Below are 23,787 nucleotides of genomic sequence, written 5' to 3'. Positions count from 1 at the left end.
ACTGCAGATTTATCAACGTACAGTGACATCAGAGAGGAAACAGACATGTAACACTTCCTGAATCATATTAGATTCAGCAAAAAGCTGAACCATTAAAACAATTTCTCATATAGCATCAGCTCTAATCGCAACTTTTATTTTTAAGTGTGTGTTTGCTGAATTCCTTCTCCGTACAGAGACACACAGAGGAAGAGCAGTGTGATGGAGGAGCGTCAGTGTTTGAGCCGTCACGAGCCGACAGGTTTACAGCTCACAGACTGATGCTCCTCATCTTTACATCTGCACTCATGAGCGCCGACTAAAGGCCAAGATCACACGCTTTTGAGATAGATAGATAGATAGATAGATAGATAGATAGATAGATAGATAGATAGATAGATAGATAGATAGATAGATAGATATTTGGATGGATGGATATGGATAGATGGATAGATGATAGAAAGATGGATGGATAAACGGATGGATCGATATATAGATAAATTGATGGATTGTTAGATAGATAGATAGATATTTGGATGATAAACGGATGGATAGATAGATAGATAGATAGATAGATGGATATTTTGATGGATGGATGATAGAAAGATGGATGGATGGATGGATGGATGGATCGATATATAGATAGATTAATGGATTGATAGATGGATATTTTGATAGACAGATAGATAGATAGATAGATAGATAGAAAGAAAGAAAGAAAGAAAGAAAGAAAGATGGATGGATAAACGGATGGATCGATATATAGATAGAGGGATAGATAGATGGATGGATGGATAGATAGATAGATAGATAGATAGATAGATAGATAGATAGATAGATAGATAGATAGATGGATATTCGGATGGATGGATGGATGGATGGATAGAAAGAAAGAAAGAAAGAAAGAAAGATGGATGGATGGATGGATAAACGGATGGATCGATATATAGATAGAGGGATGGATTGATAGATGGATATTTTGATAGATAGATAGATAGAAAGAAAGAAAGAAAGATGGATGGATAAACGGATGGATCGATATATAGATAGAGGGATGGATTGATAGATAGATAGATATTTTAATGGATGGATGGATGGATAGAAAGAAAGATGGATGGATGGATAAACGGATGGATTGATAGATAGAAAGATAGATAGATATTTGGATGATAAACGGATGGATGGATGGATGGATGGATGGATAAACGGATGGATCGATATATAGATAGATGGATGGATAGAAAGATAGATATTTGGATGATAAACGGATGGATAGATATATAGATAGAGGGATGGATTGATAGATGGATGGAAAGAAAGAAAGAAAGAAAGATGGATGGATGGATAAACGGATGGATCGATATATAGATAGATTGATGGATTGATAGATGGATAGATGGATATTTGGATGATAAACGGATGGATCGATATATAGATAGAGGGATGGATTGATAGATAGATGGAAAGAAAGAAAGAAAGAAAGAAAGATAGATAGATAGATATACAAAAAAAGTAATAAACATTCAATTCAGTAATTTTTTTTTATTAAATCATGTCAAATTCTTTATCAGATTGTAATCAGTGTGAAAAACAGGCAAAATGATCATTTATGGGTTATTAATCAGCTGAGCTGATGTATGTATGTGTGTGTGTGTGTGTGTGTGTGTGTGTGTGTGTGTGTGTGTGTGTGTGTGTGTGTGTGTGGAGGCTCACGGCTGTGTGAGAATGTGTTCATTGGTGTGTAAATGAAGCCGGCAGGTTTGAGGTTCTCAGTTTGCGGAGGACGCTAGAGCTCTGGTGTTAAAGAGGGTATGACCCCTATTCACAGCGCCTGACCACAGCCATTGTGTGTGTGTGTGTGTGTGTGTGTGTGTGTGTGTGTGTGAGTGTGTGGAGATTTGGCTTTTAAAGGACCTCTCTCCTGAGGCCATGTGTCGGACAAAAGTGTGTCTCTTCTTCTCTCTCTGCATTCTCTCGTTCACAGCAGAACTTCAGCACTAGGGAAATGTTAGTGATTGTTCACGAGTTTAACAGACCTCTGATGATTAGACGAGTGTGTGTTTGGGTCTTTCCACTTATTTGTCAGATTTGTGGTATTGATTGAGATCCACTTCAGTCATCAACATGATCAAAATAACTCGCGTCAAAGCGCAAAGAACAAGCAAACTGTTCATGGATCATCTTTATACAAGCTGTAGTTGTTTTTATGGTATATTTGTGTGTGTGTGTGTGTGTGTGTGTGTTTGCAGCATTTCTCATCAACGAGTGCGAGCGCAGGGTTGATGTCTGTATGTTTGCAGGTGTGTGAGATCTGTAGTTCTCACATTCATCTAATGAGTCTCAGTGAGGGAACGGATGGGCGAGAGACACCGCGTATGTTACAGAGCGACCCACTTTACCCCGCTTCACCACGAGCTCATCTATACAGTGGGATTTACAGGCAGAGGATTATGGGAATGGAGTAGTTTTGACAAACAGTGAAGAGTGTTTTACAGGCTGGCTTTAAAGGGGCATTTAGAGTCTTTATACAGACTCTCTAAAAACTCGTAAAGTTTGCAGGTACCTGGGAAACACCGTGCAGATGGACAACAAAGCTCCAGGGGAATTGTGGGGGATATCGGCTCGGCTCAATATAAGAATCTGCACACACAAAAATTGAGTTAAATATATGCCAACCTGGGCAATATAATGAATATGCATGATATTTGCATCGATTTATCTGATTATATACAGTTAATCAGCATTAATTATATTACATATTAAAACAGACACACACAAATAAATGTACATACACACACATGATACTTTATGCATTAAAACTTTATGCAACTTTAAGCATATGTATAAAGAGAGATTTTTAGATGTTTTTCATGTATAAAATAATGAATTGTGCTGATTAATTTATTGCCTAAATTTTTTATTATTTAATGCATATTTTAATATGCATTAATATATTTGCATATTTTGCATATGCATACTTTAATATTTAATATATTACATTTCATTTGAAGTTTTTTTTTTTTTTTTTTCTGCACAAACACACACTCACACAAACACACACTCACACAAACACACACACACACTCACACACACACACACACACACACACACACACACTCCTCCTCAGTGGCTGATTGATGTGATTGCAGGACTGGAGCTGGTGGTCTCTCCATGCGATTGCTTTCTGCTCCGCTAGTTTGCAGGATTGGTGAAAAGCTTTTTTCTCTCCGACTCCTTTTGTTCGTTTGCCCCCAACTGCCCCGGCCAAAGGAGGAGGTTTCTTTAGGGGCATTTGTGTGACAGATCGAGCTGCTCGGGACAGCTGGCGCTTTGCACCAATGTAAGGGCAATTATGCAAATGAGAGTGAAGTATGCAGGGTTTTAGTGAAGTTTGATCACCGCTTAGTGTGTCTTGTTCCGGATGAGAAGTGAGAGTCCAGAGGTTGAGTGTGACTTTAGCACCGTTATATGCTGATGGAGGAGACACACTTTCTGTTCATCATCCTTGTGCTTTTTGACACCACATGTTGGCAGATGTTGTGAACAGGTTTGTGCTTGTGTGTGTGTGTGTGTGTGTGTTTGCTCTAGGCTGATGTGTGTGAGTTTGCTCATGTTTGAGAGTGTGAGATTGATGGTTCCACATGTTGAGACCTTTTGCCCCCGTGAGTTTCTACTCACCTCTGTCACACACTTACTGAGCTCTCTGAACGAGAACACACCTTCTATTGTGTTATATAAAGCTGATTATAATGACTAACGCAATCCCTACCACTAAAAGAAAATTATTTTCTATTATTTAGAAAGATAAATATATTATATTAAATAATGTATTATTATTTTTTGTGTGTGTGTATGTGTGTGTGTGTGTGTATATATATATATATATATATATATATATATATATATATATATATATATATATATATATATATATATATATATATATATATATATATATATATATATAAATTACATTTATATATAAAAAGTAGGCTATATATCATTTTTTATATACATTTAAAAAGATTAATTTGAATTAAATACATTTATAAAAAATATATAAACATAATTATTACATATATATTTTATTCAAATATATTATGCCCAAAATATAGTTAATAAATCCACAATTCAAAATTAAAACGATTTTCAGAGATTGTAGGATGTGTAGATCTTAAATATTGTAAAGACTCTCTCCTGAACACGGTAGAAGGTCTTAAACTCTGAAAGTAAAGACAGTGAAAAGAGTGTTTCTGCGGCTGTGAGGACGCGGGGTCAGTGCGGATGTCAGAGGAGGCTTGTCCTTCTTCTGCTGTTTAAAATTAGAAACATGCCTGAGTTCGGTTGTTTTGAGGGCCAGAGTTGGAAACGGCCCCTCTCACTGGGTCCCCGAGGGCCTCTAATGTGTTCCTGGGGTTCCTGGAGTTGCCACAGGGACGTCAAAATTGTATTTTCTCGACGACTGGATGTCTGACTAGTTTGTGGATCATTTATATGTGACCCTGGATCTCAAAACCAGTCTCGAGTCGCACGGGTATATTTGTGGCAATAGCCAACGATACATCGTATGGGTCAAAATGATAGATTTTGTGCCAAAAATCATTAGGATATTAAGTAAAGATCATGTTCCATGAAGATATTTTGTACATTTCCTACCGTAAATATATAAAACATTTATTTTTGTGAGTGCGGCACAATCGCTAACGTAAATGAACAACTTTAAAGGAGATTTTCTCAATGTTTAGATCAGATTCCAGATTTTCAATAGTTGTTTCTCGACCAATTATTGTCCTATCCTAACAATCCACACATCAATGGAAAGCTTATTTATTATTTATTCATAATAAAAAAAGAAGACCCATGTGACGGGTTTTGTGGTCACATATTGCATTCAAGATATTTTAGTTTTTAGTCAGAATATCCCTGGTGCTCTTAAAGTAGATGCTGCCTACATTAGTTGATGATAAAAACAGCATATATTCTTTAATGATGTTTTTGCTCGGTGATGCTTTCAAGCCTCAGAATTCGGTGATGACCAAGGTAATGGAGAGTCAAACCTGAAGCATTTAAGCATTTGAGGAATTTCAGCGGGACAAAACCGCTTTAGTTCGCATCTGAAAGGTTTCCATGGTTTCCCTAAGTGGCGGTCGGGAAGGTCAAAGGTTGCTTTAAATTGCCCAGCAGGTTGTGTGCAGGGAAACGGCGCCAAGGAGCGAAATATTCCTGCTAATAACAGACAAAAACATGCCAACGTAGATCAGCTCATCTCTGTGGATATACACACACACACACACACACACACACATATAGAAGCCCATCGCCTTTAGATCACCATAACTGACACATTCTAGTCCTGAGAGACTGAGGTTGTGTCCCGAAACCTAGTGAGCTGCCTTGATGCCCACGTGGTCAACTCAAATTTCACAATTACACATTGTTTCAGTGCACCTTTCTGATGTTAATAATGTTTATAATATCTTGAAATCTTCATGCCTTATAGCTGCATTTATCAGATTAGAGCTGGGCAACAATATAGTTTACATTTTGCAATGAGACAAGCAATCAAGCAGTTGACATTTGCTATATATATATATCGCTCTGTGCAAGTATATGTGATGTATGCGAATGAGGTTTGACATACTTGTATATCTTACTTTATAAAAAGAGCTGGGAGATAATATAGTTACATTTTGCGATTTAAAATAATACAAAGTTTTTAGCATAAATTAAATATTGTATTTTATTTAAATATATAAAATTTTATTTAAATATAAAAAAAATTGTAATATAAATGGGCTATATTAAATATTTTTAGTTAAATATGAGAAATATTATTAGTTAAATATATTCATTATCTTAGTTAAATATATGAAATATTTTTAGTTAAATATATGAAATATTATTAGTTAAAAATAATAATTATCTTAGTTGAATATATTAAATATTTTAGTTGAATATATTAATTATCTTAGTTAAATATATGAAATTTTTAGTTAAATATATGAAATATTTTTAGTTAAATATATTAATTATCTTAGTTAAATATATTAATTATCTTAGTTAAATATATTAATTATCTTAGTTAAATATATGAAATATTTTTAGTTAAATATATTAAATATCTTAGTTAAATATATTAATTATCTTAGTTAAATATATGAAATATTTTTAGTTAAATATATTAATTATCTTAGTTAAATATATTAAATATCTTAGTTAAATATATTAAATGTCTTAGTTAAATATATTAAATATCTTAGTTAAATATATTAAATGTCTTAGTTAAATATATTAATTATCTTAGTTAAATATATGAAATATTTTTAGTTAAATATATTAATTATCTTAGTTAAATATATTAAATATCTTAGTTAAATATATTAATTATCTTAGTTAAATATATGAAATATTTTTAGTTAAATATATGAAATATTATTAGTTAAAAATAATAATTATCTTAGTTAAATATATTAAATATCTTAGTTAAATATATTAAATATCTTAGTTAAATATATTAAATATTATTAGTTAAATGTATTAAATATTTTTTTAGTTAAATATATTACATATTTTTATTTAAATTACAGCATCCTATACAAATAGCACTCCTCGGAAGTGCATGCTCAATTATATTGAATTAAATGCATGATTATGACCAACACAATCACAATGCGTTATAGGATTGCATGCATGCTCCCTTATAATCTGGGCAAATGCATGGCATTAATGTTTTTGTCTGCATCATGATGAGTGCACCTTAAAACGAGTGAGTTACTCCACATTTATTTGATCACAGATCATGCTCTCTGGTTGGCCGTTTGACCTGTGGCTCTTCAGCGGATCAGATAAGACACACACACAATAGCCGAGCTGTTTTCAGAGCTCGGGGGGGAGATAAGGGTCTCGGGGAATTCAACAGCCTCCAGCTCGCTCTGAAACTGCCCAAGAGACTGAGAGGCTAAAGGCCACAGGGAGAGGTCCTGAGCGTGGCCTCTGATTGGCCGGAGAGGGGCTGATTCTGGCTCCTGATTGGCTGGAGGGGGTCATGTGGTCCAGGGGCTCTAAGTCGCCTCCTGGCCGGACGAACCCTGATTGATCTGAAGCTTTTTGGGCTTTGCATTCTTCCCTTCTGTTCACAGACGAAGCATTCTTTGCCTCTGCTGTCATTTCTCTAAAGACGGAGCGAGAGGTGAGGTCAGGTCACGACACGGCAGGACACTGTTTGTTCACAGCCCTCGCTCGGCTCCTTGTGCATTATGCATCTGCTAATAAAACCTTAAAACATCTCAAATTACTGTGCATTAAAGATGAATAAATGGATTAACTGGCATCCTCCATTACAGCATGAAAACATGTCAAAGGTGCATTTAAATGTGTCGGAATCTCTTCATTGGTCTCTAGAGAACCAGTGGAGACACTAACCTTTCAGTTTTACTCTGGGAATGAGGATGTTAAGTGATGTTTTACTTTGACAGAAACACTATAGTTTGAGTGTGTGTGTGCGCGCGCGTGTGTGTGTGTGTGTTGGTGGCATCTCTTACCTGCACTAAAAGATCTTTTAAGGGCTCTTGGTAATGATCCGCTTTCAGAAAACACTAACACACTCGTATTGCTTTACCATCACTGACAGTCACACACTGAAACAGACAGAATAACAGAGGGTGAAAGTTTCATCCCTGACTGCACATGTTTTATTTTAATGTCAGTCTGAATGGCGATTAGAAGAATATAGCAGAATGTGAAAAACTCCATCTCAGGTCTGTTTTTTTTTTTTTTTTGCCAAAATGACATTTTCTTTTATGTTCTGAGTCACTTTTATGTGGAAATGGATACAAATTATTTGTATTTTTCCCCTTTGATTTCAGTGAGAGTCGTATAATGAGATTTTTACAGTACATTTAACTCTCATTCATCATCATTGCACGGTCCATTTAGCCTGGGCATGAAAAATCAATTTATGAAATGATTTATGATTCGCGTATGACTTCATGTCTTGTATGAATCACAGCACAATGGGGTACAAGTTAAATTTAGTTAAAATGTAAAAAATAAGTTATGTTTGTGCATAAGTTTAAAAAAGTGACAGAAAAGACATTTATAATGTTACAAAAAGATTTCTATTTATCGTTTCTAACTTTTTATACTTCAAAAAATCCTGAAAAAAGTATCCCAGTTTCCACCACAATATGAAGCGGCACGACTTGTTTTCAACGTTGATAATAATCATAAATGTTTCCTGAGCATCAAATCATCATATTAGAGTGATTTATGAAAGATCATGTGACTCTGAAGACTGGAGTAATGATGCTGAAAAATTCAGCTTTGATCACAGGAATAAATTACATTTTACGATATATTCACATAGAAAACAGATGTTTTAAATTGTAATAATATTTCATATTTTTTCTGTATTTTTGATCAAATTAAAGCAGCCTTGATGTGCAGAAGAAACTTCTTTCAAAAACATTTTTAAAAAACCTGACCGACCTCAAGCTTTTGAACGGCGGTGTAGATTTAATGATATTGCATGCAATTTGTTGATGTTATGAACATAATTCCTGCTTGTATTGAACAATTCAATGCAGGTTATACCAAAGAAAATAATATTTGTCTTCATAATCTTTCATTGATACTTGCGCTCCAACTTTCCTTTCAGCTGATGTCACAAAGGCCACTTAAATTCAACCAATCAGTGCAGATCAGTCGTCCTCATTAGACTGCATACTATTAATCACCATCAAATCAGGGTTTTTTTTGTCAGAAATATGGGTGGTGAATACGGTTTCATGCTGAGAGTTTTAAATAAATTGCATAAAATGTAGAATACAGAAGTAGTTCAGATGTGCCTGTAATGCTGTTTCTCTCTCAGTGAAAAGTTGAGCACGACACTGACACAGATCGACTCTGAAACGGAAGTGTCCACTTCTAATGTTGCTGTGTTGTGCTAGTGGATCCTTACAGGTTCATGTTTGGTGGCCTGAGATGCCTAAGCAGGGATGAGCTTACTGCCGGTCAGGATTTGATGAGGTCAAAGGTGAGAGGTCAGGTCAGTGTTAGGGCCAGACTCACAGATAATGCTGCAGGCGGCTCTTTTCCCCTCGCGGCTGCATGGCAGAACACAAACTATAGAAAAGTAGCTTTCTAAACCAAAAGATTTGATCGGTGCTCTAAAGTTTGCTATTATTGCTGACACGGAACAGTGTTTTATTACATGTTTTTAGCATGTTTTACTACGGTGAGGATGCTGACGGGTTTAAACACGATCTCTAAATAGCTGATCAATATGAGCATGTCCAGGATAATAATCACCGCACACCGAACGCTTTTGACTCGTACACTGTCGTCTGAAGGGGATAGTTCATCTGAAAACCGACCTCACTGTCTTTCTTCTGCACAAGCACAACACAAAAGAAGAGATTTTGTTTTTTAGTCAGTACAATGAAAGTCAATGTGGTCCAATCTGTTATAGTGAATTAGCTATAAAATGTCAAAAAAAAATTTTTTTTCATTTTAATTGTTAGTCATTTTGTTATGTGCATTTTTAGCGCAATTTTCCACCGGACACAATTGCGATTGTTAACTCATGATTTCTGTTCTGTCTGTGCGCACCAATCTTGCACTTCTATCTACTCCTCAACCAGACCACCTAGACTTCGGGTTTTCGGCATTATGTTAAGGAAGGTCTAATTTTGGGAACGCACAAAAAAAATCCAGGAAAAGATTTACTATCTCTTAGTGTTGTGATCCCATGACGTCAGAAAATTGCGCTAAAACACTCACTGAGTTTTTATTACTTGTTTTTAAATAGGTGCCATTGATATTTATTTCCATTTAGTCATTTTAGTAAACTTATTTAATTTATTTGCCAAGGCGACATTTATACTTTTTGGTTTTTTTTGTTAACTGAAATGTTTTTAATAGTTTTAGTCTTTAGTTTTAGTCAATGATGGTAATAACCCTGGGTCCAATGTTTAAGTTCCACAGACACTTTATTCAAAGCAACTTACATTGCAATGTATATATTTAAAATTGTATTCCATGCATTCAAATACTAGGCTATACACTGTACATATTTTGCATGTGGAATTAGTTCCCTTTAAAAAAGTAATGTGATAATACTAGGGCTGCACAATATTGAAGAAAAATGCGATAACTCACTATATAATGCGATATTCGATATGCGATACGATAATGTTTAAAGTGTGAGAAGAAACACTTCTTCTTTTGTGAGAAGAAAACATCCCTATAATTTCTGAAAGTGAATATCAGTGTTTTACTGAAACATAAGAAGGGTTATTTTAACATCAGTGTAAACCTCGGGGTTCAGGGGTTCAGGTTGTCCTACATTAGGATTATTTAACAACAGAAACTGAATAATCAAATGTAAAAATAAAACACTGCTTAGTTTTCACTGTATGAATTAAATATATACTGATTCTTATTAAAGCTACAAAAGTTATTCAGCCAAGAGCAGCGAGTGATTGTCTCTTTGTCTTTTGTTCATGACCGCAGTTATTGCAAGCTGTTGCGATTATATGCATTTGCGATATTTCGATAATTTCGATATATTGTGCAGTTCTAGTCTAGATAATACCATGGTACAGTGATGCATCAGATGCATGTAATAGTACTGAATGATTATCATATTCATATACTGTAGTATTTAATGCTACTTCTTTTCTGAACTGCTTACTGTGGTATTACTATAGTATATATCCAACCGTTTGTTGATGTTGGTTATTTGAATGTTAAATTAAACAATATTAGTTAGCACACCCAAATAGTGTAATTATTTGACATTATTGAGCTGTCAATCAACTCCAGAATAAGATGTTTATTAATAAACTGTGTGTATGTTCTGTGAGGCTGAAGCATCTGCAGTTTTACATCTGTAATGACGACTTCCTGTCAGTGATAGGATCGATCTTCTTATCCGAGTCTTACTTAATCTTTGTACCACAACTCTGATTTTATTATCATCTCTCCATCCTAACATGAGATTTATACTGAGGTCTGTATGTATAGCAGAGCTTCCATTGATTCCTGTTAACTAATCATTGACCCGAGGCTTCTTCGGGGGTTGGGGGGGGGGTCGTGATGGGGGATGATCTTTATGGCTTTTGGGGGGTTTTATGGTTGTCCGCTCGAGAAGGTCAGGCCTGGACCGCAGCAGCGAAGTAAAGGCCTCACTGAAGACACACGTTAAACAAACATAATGCTTTTCAATCATAAAACAGGCCGTTTATGGTGAGCTGTGTTTGCTTGACTGGTGTATTGTGTTTGCTTTTACTGATTATTATCACTCTGGAAGCAAGAAAAGTCTTTTTAAAGGGGTAGTTTCATCATTTACTCACTTTTATTAACACACCTTATATATATATTTTTTAATGTAATTTATGATAGTGTCTTTTTTGTTTTAAAACTACTTTGAAATGTATTGCACTCAGCCCTACCATTAAAAATATCTTTACATGAACATTTTCTAATGTTTTGCTAGTGACAAAGCAAAAGGGTCCGTGTTTAGAGAGTAACAAACACACACATAGAAGTGTTACCAAAAGGTGTGTGTGTTATGCTAACGTGAGGTGTTTGCTGGTATTGTTTATCTAAAGCTTTTGGTTTAGTTTGACTCGTTCATCTCCACTGACAGTGTGAGCATGCGTACCGGATCGTCTTACAACCAAACCAAGCCTCTCTCTCTCTCTCGCTCGTTCGATTTTGTTTATCTCTCTCATATCTCATTGGGATTTGAACAATGTTCAGATTTGCTATTAAAGCAAGAGATTATCCATTCACGGCTCAATAAGTGACTATTGATAATTTTGCTAGAATCTTGAAGGAGTTGACCGTTGTGTAGATGATGATTTTATGTTGTTGTCTTTCTGCAGGTTTATCGACCTTCACTCAGCAGCCATCATCAATCACGGTTACGGACGGATCCGTCGCACGATTCGCCTGTAAAATCACTGCCACGCCCCCACCAATCATCACCTGGGAGTTTAACAGAGTCACTTTACCACTGGCCACTGAAAGGTAAAGCTCCGCCCACTTGCTAGAGGAAGGAGGGGCTTAGCCTTCCTGTAGCTCAAACAGTAGAGCATTGCAACGCCAAGGTCATGGGTTCGATTCCCAGGAAAAGCAAGAACTGATAAGAATGTAAATGTGTACCTTGAAATGCAATGTAAGTCGCTTCGGATAAAAGCGTCTTCCTAATGCATGAATGTAAATGTAGTTTGAGCCACTTACACTTTTCTTCAAAGTCCCCATGAAATCAAAAGTTTTTTGCTTTTAATATGAATATGTTAGTCTTCCTGTTATCTATTAGCTAGTGTGCTCCAAAACAATGACAAAATTCGGATTTAGAAGAAACAAGCATTCAAAGCTTGCAGTCTCTCACTTCCGCCAATATGAAGCAATGATTTTGATGACATCACTCTGCACTTCAGCTTCTAATCAGATTTTTTGTCCAATCAAATGCTCTCTAGAATCTAAAGCTCCGCCCCCATTATAAATTGATGCTAAAACTGAGGCTGAAATTGATCACTTTTCACACATTTACTATTTTCTCCATGGTGAATGAGACATAGTGCACTATATAGGGGATAGGGAACGATTCAGACGGTGTAAATATGCTTTCCATTGGGGCGAATGAAGTCTGGTTTCACGCGAACCGCTTCATACCAGGAAACGTATCAAACCCATTTGAATTCTGCACAGATTGCTGTATTTTAAAGCGATATGGAGGAGATTAGGAGGAGAAACGGTTAGAGATTATGAGGAAACGGCGGCTTTAACGAGCTCAACGGCTCTGGCCGAGCTGTGATGTTAACGAAACGCTATTGGATATTTTAAAAAAGGGGAGGAGCTGCTCGATATGCCCCGCCCTCTCTTCCTGTTTCAGCGGCAGTGACGTGTTTCAAGGCACTTCAGTGGGCCTTTAATTTGGCTTATTCTAATATACATTGTATTCTTGTTCCACCATTATTTTACTTATTTTATTAATGCATGTTCTTGTGATTTTAATTAATTGTGATTCATTCATTTGTGCATGTTATTCAAAAAATAAATAAATAGAGTTTCAGCATAAAATCCACTTGATTCTTCCTTATGGTTTTTATGTGAATGTTTGCATGTCTCAATCTAGAATCACAGTGCTTCCCAGCGGCGTTTTACAAATTCAGGGAGTTGACCAGACGGATGCTGGGAGTTACCGCTGTGTGGCGACTAACATCGCCAGCCGACGCAGGAGCGCCGACGCCACGCTAACCGTCGCCGCAGGTTCGAGACCCACCCAAACACACAGCTCACGAAAGCATGTGTTTCTGCACAGGGAGTTTATACAGTCAAAGCTAAATTATTCAGACACCTTCAACATTTCTCATTATCACAGTTTATTCGCTATAGTTTAGAAAATGGTGATATTTCACTGGTTTTGTCTATTCTTCTGCTAGACTGTCTTGAATATCTGTTGAATATCTGTCAGCTGTTAAATTTAATCTACTTAAATTTAACTACAACTAATACCAATTTAGCTCAACCAATCACCAAGCAATGCTTCATTGTGTTCAGTCTGTGGTGTAAAAAGGTCACATTAGCAATTAAAGAAAAAAACACATGGTCAGGTCAAAGTGTCTGAATAATTTTTGGTCCCAAATTTGTATAAATGTTACTGGTAGTCACTGTATGAAGACTTTTTAGGTATAATATGTCACACTTTACTTTATTTTGCTCTCCTCACTTACATAAATGAACTATAGTGTCCTGCACACACTAGTAAAAAAACATACAAAATGATATCTGGTGTCTGAATAATTTTTGGTTTGACTGTATATTTACATAGATTTCATCTTTTGACTTCTCAATAGCTCCATCTCCCAGAGTTCCTCAAAGGCCTCGAATCATTGCGGGCCCGCAGAATCAGACCGTGGCGGTTCACCGTTCGGCTCTGCTGGAGTGTTTGGCGACCGGACATCCCCGTCCGCTGATCTCATGGAGTCGGGCCGACCATAAATCCATTGACGTTCACAAAACGAAGGTTCTTGGCAATGGAAACCTGCTCATATCTGACGTGAAACCCCAGCACGCGGGAATCTACTTTTGCCGAGCGACTACGCCTGGAACCAGAAACTACACGATTGCAGCCGCTAATATAACTGTGCTAGGTACACAATCCTTATGGTGGACATGTTCTGTTTGCTTTATAGCCTTCTTAATACTTGAAAAAGTCAAAAGTTTTGAATAATCAAGATTTTTTTGACATTGTTCATTTTTTCTGCTCATCAAGGCTGCATTTATTTGATAAAAAATACAGTAAAAACAGTGAAATAGATTCACATAGAAAACAGTTATTTTAAATTGTAATAAAATGTCAAATTATAAATTATTCCTGTGATCAAAGCTGAATTTTCAGCATGATTACATTATAATTTGCTGATTTGCTTCTCAAGAAACATTTATGATTATTATAAATGTTGAAAACAGTTGTGCTGCTTTTTTTTTGACATTGATAATAAGAAATATTATTATTAATTGACTACTATGATAACTGATAATGACTATGCAACAATTAATCATATTAGAAGGATTTCTGAAGGATCATTTGACACTAAAAACTTAAACTTAAACTGAAAATCTAATAATATTTAACAATATTACTGTTTTTACTAGTGATGTGTGCAACGACTAATTTGCACACAAAAAATTGCAAATTTTTCAAATTTTAATTGCAAACAACTACTATTTCCAGTCGACTAGCATCAGCAGTGTCTTTTTAATCGACTAGTCAATAGTCGCACGTCCCTAGTTTTACAATATTTTAATCACATAAATGCAGCGTTGGGGAGCATGAGAGACTTCTTTCAAAAACATAAATTGTAATTATTCAAATTATTCTTGCTAGTGTAGATTTCACAAATACATTTCTGTGCTTTTATGTTTGTGCAGCGCCTCCATCTCTCGTGGAGTGGCCGGAAAGCGTGACCCGACCCAGAGCCGGCACCGCCCGCTTTGTGTGTGTGGCGGAGGGATTTCCCAGCCCTCAGATCACATGGCTGAAGAACGGTGAACCTGTTCACTCAAACGGACGCATCAAGATGTACAACAGGTACTGCACGTGAAAAACATCTGTGTGAATCAGGACATTCAGAACATGCATGGGTAGAAACAATAAATGTGTTTTATTTTGTGTGCTGGGCGACGATTAATCGCGATTTAATTGCATCCAAAATAAACATTTGTTTACATAATATATGTATGTGTATTGTGTATAATTATTTTGTGTATATATAAAAACACATATGCATGTATACATTTAAGAAATATTTGCATGTATATACTGTATATATATTTATACATAATTTATAGTGTATATATAAAGAGTTCAGATGCAAAAGCCTCTAAGTGCCATCTGAAATTTTCTTCTAGAATGATCATTTTTATCAAGCTTGTATATTTAGGTTCAGTAATTTCACTTTAATGGCAATGAAAATTACCTATTAATTGTCATGTAAGTGAAATTACTGAACTTAAATATACGAGCTTGATAAAAATGATCATTCTAGAAGAAAATTTCAGATGGCACTTAGAGGCTTTTGCATCTGAACTCTTCATATATATATATTAACATTTTATATATATAAAAAAAAAAAACTTAAATATATACATGCATGTGTATACAAAATAATTATACATAGTAAACACACATACTGTATATTATGTAAATACTAACTTTTATTTTGGATGCGATTAATCGTTGCCCAGCACTTTTTTTCTTAATCGTTCGACACGCCTCACAACAACTCTGAATTATATCATGTCTTAAAGTAAATGTGGACACTTTCTGAAACATTTGTGCACGTTGCATTTGTTTCTATTTGACTTATCAGGAATTTGAGTTGAGGTATACGTGTTGAGCTCAACCTGACGCCCAAACAGGGTTTAGGCCGCTGACGTTGTCCAGGGCTTGAATTGGCTCATTTGTCCGCTGGAAACTCTGTCCTGCTGAAATATTCATCTTCTGGTTTCTTCTGTGGAACAAGAGAGGGTTAATTATTCAGTGCTGTGCTAATGGTGTTTGAGCTGATTTTCTCTTTGATTTTCCTCTAATTTGTTTTCCTGTCTAGGTTTGTTATTGGATCCTGAAAGCAAACGGGGAGGGGGGAGTGATTTGGACTTGTGTTATTGACGTGCTCATTTCCACGTCAACATGCTCATGTTAAACATGCATGTTAAATATATATGTGTCTCAGTTCTTGCATCTACAAAAATAAAAATGTATGAGGTAGTAAAATGTGCTTAATTTTTATGAAGATATGCACACACAAAAATTACCAGCCCTAAAAAGATACTAATGTAATATAATATAACGTAATATAATTTTCCTTAAATTATTATTATATTAAATGAAGAAAATTAAGTTTTATGAAGATATGCAAAAATTTTACCAGCCCTACTAAGATTCCAATAATGTAATATAATATACTATAAAACTATTAATTTTCCCTAAATTATTATTTTAAATAAAATAAAAAACACACATTTCCCACCAAATTCACAGTAATGAGGTAGTAAAATGTGAGGTGGTAAAATACAAAAAATTCTCTAATAAGACTCTAATAATAAGATTCTAATAATAGTATAATATAATAATTGTTCTTATGTTGTTATATGATATAACGGAAATTAAACGTATATTCTCTATATTACTCTAATGCATCCTGATGTTTTAGTTTTGTTAATTGTAGCTTTCATTATTTTCTCATACTTATACTTATTAATAAAGTAATGTAATTTTTTTTTAAATATATGTTTAAATAAGCGTAAATTAATGGTAGAGCAACAAATACTACTAAATATTAAATATATCTTTTATGCATTACAGTAATGTGAATTTGGGGGTAAAATGTGTACAATTTGTAGGATTTTTTTTTTTTTTTTAACTGGTCTCAGTAAGAATCATTTTCTTAATGCAAAAATGATTATTGTTTTTTTTACTTTAGATGTTGGGGTGCAACAGGATTTGTGATATGTCAATATATCAACATCCTAAGGCACACAGTGTATAAACTAAATTTTTCCCTCATTGTGTTTTCACAGTAAACTAGTGATAAACCAGATTATTCCGGAAGATGACGGCATCTACCAGTGTGAGGCGGAGAACGAGCAGGGTTCAGTTCTGGCCATGGCTCGTCTGATCGTAGTGATGTCGGACAACCGGCCGAGCGCGCCCAGAAACATCCGTGCCGACACCGTGTCCAGCTCCGCCATCCTGCTGGCCTGGGAGAGACCCGTGTACAACTCGGACAAAGTCATCGCCTACTCGGTGCACTACATGAAGGCAGAAGGTGAGTGTCTCAGAGATAAACAGAGAAACGTGGAGCGGCCGGCGGTGAAAATAATGCCTCTGTTGACATGCTCATTTCCCTCATGCTCTTACATTTACAAATATTCATGTCACGAAACAATTTTTTAAATATAATATAATATTTTTTTTTCCTTAAATTATTAAATTAAATAAAGAAAATTAAGCACATTTTCCCACAAATGCAAATCCAGAAATGAGAATTTGATTGAAAACAAATTGCTTCGTTTTTATAGATGTAATGCAAAAAATGTTACAGACTCTAAAAATTATATTATATTATATTATATTACATTATATTATATTATATAAAGAAAATAATTAAAAACACTCTTTCCCCCAAATTCTCATTACTGTGTTTTAATTACTCTCTATGGTGAGTCTCATTCGATTCTTAATAATGCAGTATGATTTTAGTCAGTCGATTTGTAATATTTCATATATTTAAATGAGCCTAAATTGAAGGCAGTGCAACGTTTCAGTAATGAGAATTCAGGAGTAAAATGTGCTTAATTGTTAATGAAAATAGGAGCCCAATTAATTCAGAAATGCTCTCTCTCCATTCAAGACCGTTGCAAAAGTCACTTTTGGACAGACATGCTTGCATTTAAATTTAAATGCATTGGCAGTCTTTTAGATTTTGAGAAAGACGTCCAAATAAAAGACCTGCATGCCTGTGAGGAGATAAGCAAGAGAAAACAATGAGATGTCCGACAGGAACCGTTCTGACAAGTGTGAAACCCTTATTAGGGATTTTGCCGGTTGCACTTGGACTTCCAGAATTCCAGGCTATTATTGGGAGAAGAATAGCTGTGGAGAAAGAGTACATGCTGCATCTGCTTTGGAGGGCAAAAAGCATCGGAAGTGATTGAAAGGGGTGCAAAAGAGGGCTAATTATCCCGAGTGTTGGAGTGTCTTAATCTAACCCTGAAGAGGCTTTCGGGGGTTTGTCTCTGTGCGTCAGAGTCAAAGTCTTCAGTGTGGCCATTCAGCGCCGGAACAAGGTCTTTTCTGTTGACTGTCGAGTATCTTGTTTATTGGGTCAGAAATTCAGTTGGGGACTCAATGCTGCAGAGTGTCTCTTTTATTTGAGCATTTTCATGTGGGCTAATTAAAGTGTTATCAGGTGCAGTGGACCTGTGGGAAAACCGGCAGGTGGAATTTTCCTTCATAAAGCGGTTAATTAAAAGAAAGCAAGGCTGTGTTGATTGAGTTGACATGTTTCCTTTTAAATCGGCCCTGGTTTTTGAATAGCCACAAAGATTTATAGTTAAAGACTTCATGCATTTACATTTTATGAAGTGTGAGAAGCACGCTAACTCTGGGTAGTTTAGTATCTGTGCATTATTAGTTTGAATTTAGTGCTTAAAGTCCCCCAGTGGTGAAAATCAAGCACTGTTTTTAATATGCTTTAAGACAAACCATGTACAAATTCATAAGAATTTTCTCTTTAAAACTGCAGTGAACCAAAGACAGTATTTAAAAAACACGCTTTGAAATCGCTGGTGTTTCTGACGTCACAAACTACCTTGTAACCAATCAGATCAACGTGTGATCGTCAACCAGTGGATCTCTGAGCTGAGTGAGTGAGTGGAGGCGGGGCTCATTTGAATATTCATAGAACTGCGTATACTAAATGAGACGAGGGTGTAGCCATTTACAAGCTATTTTAAGGCATGAAGAAAAAAAAAACTTTTGTGATCAAAGACGAGTTTTAATGGATAAAACTATTGACTACAGCATTTATGCATTTGGCAGATGGTTTGATCCAAAGTGACTTGCATTGCATTCAAGGCATGCATTTGATCAGTTCATGCATTCCCTGAGAATCGAATGTGTCATGCTTTCCAGTTTCCACAGATTGTGAAACATTCAGGCTTGTCGTGTCTCAACAGGTCTAAATAACGAAGAGTACCAGATTGTTATCGGTAACGATACCACCCGCTACATCATTGATGACCTGGAGTCCGGGCGAAACTACACCTTTTACATCGTGGCGTACATGCCCATGGGTGCCAGTCGCATGTCGGACCACGTCATACAGCGCACGTTCGAGGACGGTGAGTAGGGGAAGAGAATCAGACATGCAAAAGTTGTGTTAAGACTTTTGCCTCTGAAGATACAAACCTGAATAAAAGCACGGTCATGATTGGTTAGTCCTCTTCAATGACTGTTCAGAAAGGGTTTGTCTTCCTCTCACACAGGAGAGTTTCTTAAACACTGTTTTTATTTTTATTACTGCTAATCCACTTTATTTAGGAATGAGCTGAGTGAGCTTGTTTATTTGCCTTTAAAAACATGCAACGTTCATTGTATGCATTATATAGATCCACTCATAATGCTAGTCAAGGTCTCCTGTACCGAAACAGTTGGTTAGCATGACCATTTTCTATATGTAAATGTCACCTTGGACCACAAAACGAGTCACAAGGGTCAATTTCTGCATATGAAAGCTGAATAAATAAGCTTTCCATTGATGTATGGATGGTTAGGGTTGGGCAATATTTGGCTGATATACAACTATTGAAAATCTGGAATCTTGACGGTGCAAAAAAAATATCTAAACATTGAGAAAATCTCCTTTAAAGTCGTCCATTTATGTTCACGATTTTGCCGCATCAACTCACAAAATATATATTTTTATATATTTACGGTAGGAAATGTACAAAATATCTTCATGGAACAAGATCTTTACTTAATATCCTAATGATTTTTGGCATAAAAGAAAAATGTATCATTTTGACCCATACAATGTATTGTTGGCTATTGCCACAAATATACCCGTACGACTTATGACTGGTTTTGTGGTCCAGGGTCACAAATTTAGTCTGTTATGATTGTCTAACCTCTAATGAGTAATGCTTTGTGGGTTTAACTTCCGTATCTCGTTAAGCTAATTCATATTTCTCACTTCTCTCTCTCCGTCTCAGTTCCCTTACGTGCTCCTGAGCTGAGCCTCACCAGCCGCAGTCCCACTGATATTCAGGTGTCGTGGCAGCCTCTGTCTCATAAGTTGAGTCGCGGTCGTGTTTCTGCGTACCGCCTCTCGTACAGGACCAGCGCAGATGAGGCGCTGACACAACTGGAGCTCTCGGGACACAAAACCCATCACCTTCTGGAGGGTCTTCAGCCCGACACTACATACCTGCTGCGTGTGGCTGCAGCGACCGGTGTGGGCTGGGGAGAACCATCGGCCTGGACGTCACACAGGACACCCAAGACCTCCAGCACCAAAGGTGGAACATCAGTCTGAATATATATTTGGGGTGTAACGGTTCAAATTACTCGCGATTCGTTCTGTCAGGACCACTGTCGTCAAATATATTGACAATTAGCGTACAGTTTGGATTGGTTCTGTTTCTGTTCTGCGCATCTATGAAGCCTAGCATTATTAAGAGCAGGAGAGCAGCAATAGCCCCCCTTAGGGTAAACAGAACAGAACCAACATGAATGTATTGCAGATATCATCAATTCAATGTTTTAATGTACAACATATTTCGAGAATTTTAGTCTGATTCAAGGGGGAATCACAATGCCAAATCCTGACTGGACAGGTGGAGCTGGGGAGGGAGGAGGGTAATTCTCTCCTGAGAAACGTGACAGCTGTTGATAATACTGATATATGTATACAGTGATAGGCGTCATATTCCTATAGGTAGACGTGGATCAGCTGAGAGTCACTGATGCGAGCTTGACTAACGTGACCTGCCAGAACTGACGCTACACTTGATGTTTGTATCACGGTTTCAGGTTCACGGTTTCGATACGGTTCGGTATGTGCTAGGTTCGGGGAGAAAAGGGGCTGCTGTCAAATAAAAATAAAGGAAATAAGAACAAATAATCAAACTACAAGCAACAACACAAATAAATGCAATAGAGCAAAGATACTAATAAAAAATAAACTGCTCTTCAGGTTTTTCGGGTAGGTGTAACATTAGGTTTCAGCTACAGAAATTGAGTAAATTAAACAAATGTAAAATAGCATTTCATATTGACTTTATATTAAAGATTAATCCTTATTAAAATTACAAAAGCTTTTCAATCAAGAGCAATAAGTGACTTCATGAAAAACACAGCATGTTTATTAGGCTGTTGTCACTTTACGACTTAATGCACGGATCCAATACACTGATACTGGCACACATGCGTTATCTTTCTCGACTGTTTACGTTCACTTAAAGGCAGGGTAGGTAGGATTTATTAAAAATTAAAGATCCAAATTTGTTAACTTTCTATATATATCAATACATAATTAAAATGTAAGAACTCTGAAAAAAAGAGTATAAAAATCAAGTGACTCTAGACCGTTTAATCTGTATTAAACACAGCTCATTATTTCGATTCGGGACGAATCAAAGGATTGGCTTAGGCGACTGTCACTCTCTCGCAACCATGGCAACCACCCTTTTGCCACACAGCACCTGCCCACTTGCGCGCGACCGTTTGATTTGAGGAGTGGGAGAGGCACGGAACCTGATCACACCTCCGTCCAGTAGATGGCGGTAATGCACTATGTTTGCAAGCTGCCAATAAAATCTATCGAAGAAGAAGAAGAAGGCACTGAACCTAGGAATACCAAAACAATGGTAGAGAAAGAGCAATCTAAATTTACAGTACCGGCATATGCAGTTAGTGAAGGCAAACCAGGCAAAAAAATGCCCCTTCCCCTCCGCTTGTCTCAGGTAAATAATGCGTCCTCTAGCTCAGCGGTCGGAGTCGCGCGTTCATGTGTTTTGGGGGCGTGGCTTTGGAAGAAGCACAGAAATGAGGGGGTGGAGTGAATGGAAATAATGAGATGTCTTTAAAACAGTCGTGAGAGGTCTACAGACACTCGATTTTGATACTTTCTTTTTCAGAGTACTTACATTTTAATTATGTATTGATATGTACATAAAGTTTAAACAAATTTGAAAAATAAAAATTTTAGACCATTTCTACCTACCCTGCCTTTAAGGCATAATTGACTGTGTCTGCTAGGATTATCTATCTATCTATCTATCTATCTATCTATCTATCTATCTATCTATCTATCTATCTATCTATCTATCTATCTATCTATCTATCTATCTATCTATCTATCTATCTATCTATCTATCTATCTATCTATCTATCTGAATATCTGAATATCTATCTATCTGAATATCTATCTATCTATCTATCTGAATATCTATCTATCTATCTATCGATAAATCTTCTGCTGTCTATATGTGCAAAATTTAAAAACCTGCAACAGAGTGACAGACATACTTTTAAAAGATTAGGGTGAATCAGGCTCTTTCTCTTTGCTTTGGGCTGATAATCTTTTTAAGGCATTGCATTTGTTCCTGCATGACCTTTGAACCTCCTTCTCATCCACATTAGAAAGGTTTTAGTCATGGATTATAAAGCCAGAGCCGCAGGCCTCTACAGATCCTCAGAGCCTCAGCTCACGTATCAGACTCTGTCAGGTCATCACCTGCGATCTACAGGAACACACTCTGTTAGATTACTACGGTTAAATTGAACGCCTACTAAGATACACTGCAACCAGGGGAAACTCTGCAGGAGTGTTAGATTAAGTTGGGATTGATTTAACCCTGGTGTCGTTCCTGTGAGGTCCCATCTCTTCTGGACTCGAGAGATTCAGTTGTGGCCGATAAATCTTAAGACTTGTTGTTCTCCTGAGGTCACAGGACTGTGCTTTAGAAATTTGTCATGTTTTTTATTCTTCCCATTAGTTTCAGTGAAATGAACCGCTCCAAAATGACTGTGTTTTGTAGTCTGAGAAGAGCGAGCAGCTTTAATGACACTAGCCGCGTTTCCCTTCAAATTGGCCGAATTGAAAATACGCCCAATGAAAACACGTCAATTTTGCAAAAACTCCCATATATCAAAAAAAAAGTTTTTACACTCAGATGATGAGGTGGTTTTTCAGGCAATTCGAAAAAGGAATATTTCGCAAAACTGCAATAGAAACTGTTTGGACAAAAGACAAGACAGAATTCTTTATTAAACTCATAAAAGATAAAAGTATTACGGGAATACTGGATTCTAAACAACAAAGAAATGCCACAGTTTATCAAGTCGTTGAAGCAGAAGGAGAAACGGCTCATGTGTGCTGCTCCCAAGTATATGAGGCTTTCCTTGCCATTAATGCTTGGATAACACGTCTCCTTTGATTAGAAATAATGGCTAGTGCTGTGGCTGAGATACATAAACCTACCAACATCCATTGCCATGATTTTTGGAATGATTTATTGCGAAAGGAAATTACGTTTTAGTCGCATAACATCAGTTAGTGGAAACAACATCATTTCGCAATCGTTTTTTATCAACATTTAGAAAATACGGAAACGCGGCTACTGTCAACTCAGCATGCATCCTCTTAACACACACTTAACTTACTCAGGAGCCAGGTTTATGATTGGCTGAACTTGTTTTTCTGATTGGCTGTGTATTTTCTCCCACAG

At 36.4% G+C, this 23,787-nt stretch overlaps 1 protein-coding gene across 1 annotated transcript in view; it reads left to right on the top strand.

The window, feature by feature from the left end:
- Positions 1-23,787, top strand: part of prtga (protogenin homolog a (Gallus gallus)) — a 39,391-nt gene that overhangs the window by 1,649 nt on the left and 13,955 nt on the right. The window contains exons 3-9 of the mRNA XM_084408980.1: positions 11,868-12,012; positions 13,124-13,257; positions 13,845-14,141; positions 14,923-15,082; positions 17,074-17,321; positions 19,234-19,398; positions 20,269-20,574. Coding sequence (XP_084265106.1) covers positions 11,868-12,012; positions 13,124-13,257; positions 13,845-14,141; positions 14,923-15,082; positions 17,074-17,321; positions 19,234-19,398; positions 20,269-20,574 — 1,455 coding nt within the window. The remainder of the gene's footprint in view (positions 1-11,867; positions 12,013-13,123; positions 13,258-13,844; positions 14,142-14,922; positions 15,083-17,073; positions 17,322-19,233; positions 19,399-20,268; positions 20,575-23,787) is intronic.

This window comes from Rutilus rutilus, assembly GCF_951802725.1.
Source record: "Rutilus rutilus genome assembly, chromosome: 5".
Classification (NCBI taxonomy): Eukaryota; Metazoa; Chordata; class Actinopteri; order Cypriniformes; family Leuciscidae; genus Rutilus; species Rutilus rutilus.
This window is presented reverse-complemented; position numbering and strand designations above follow the sequence as displayed.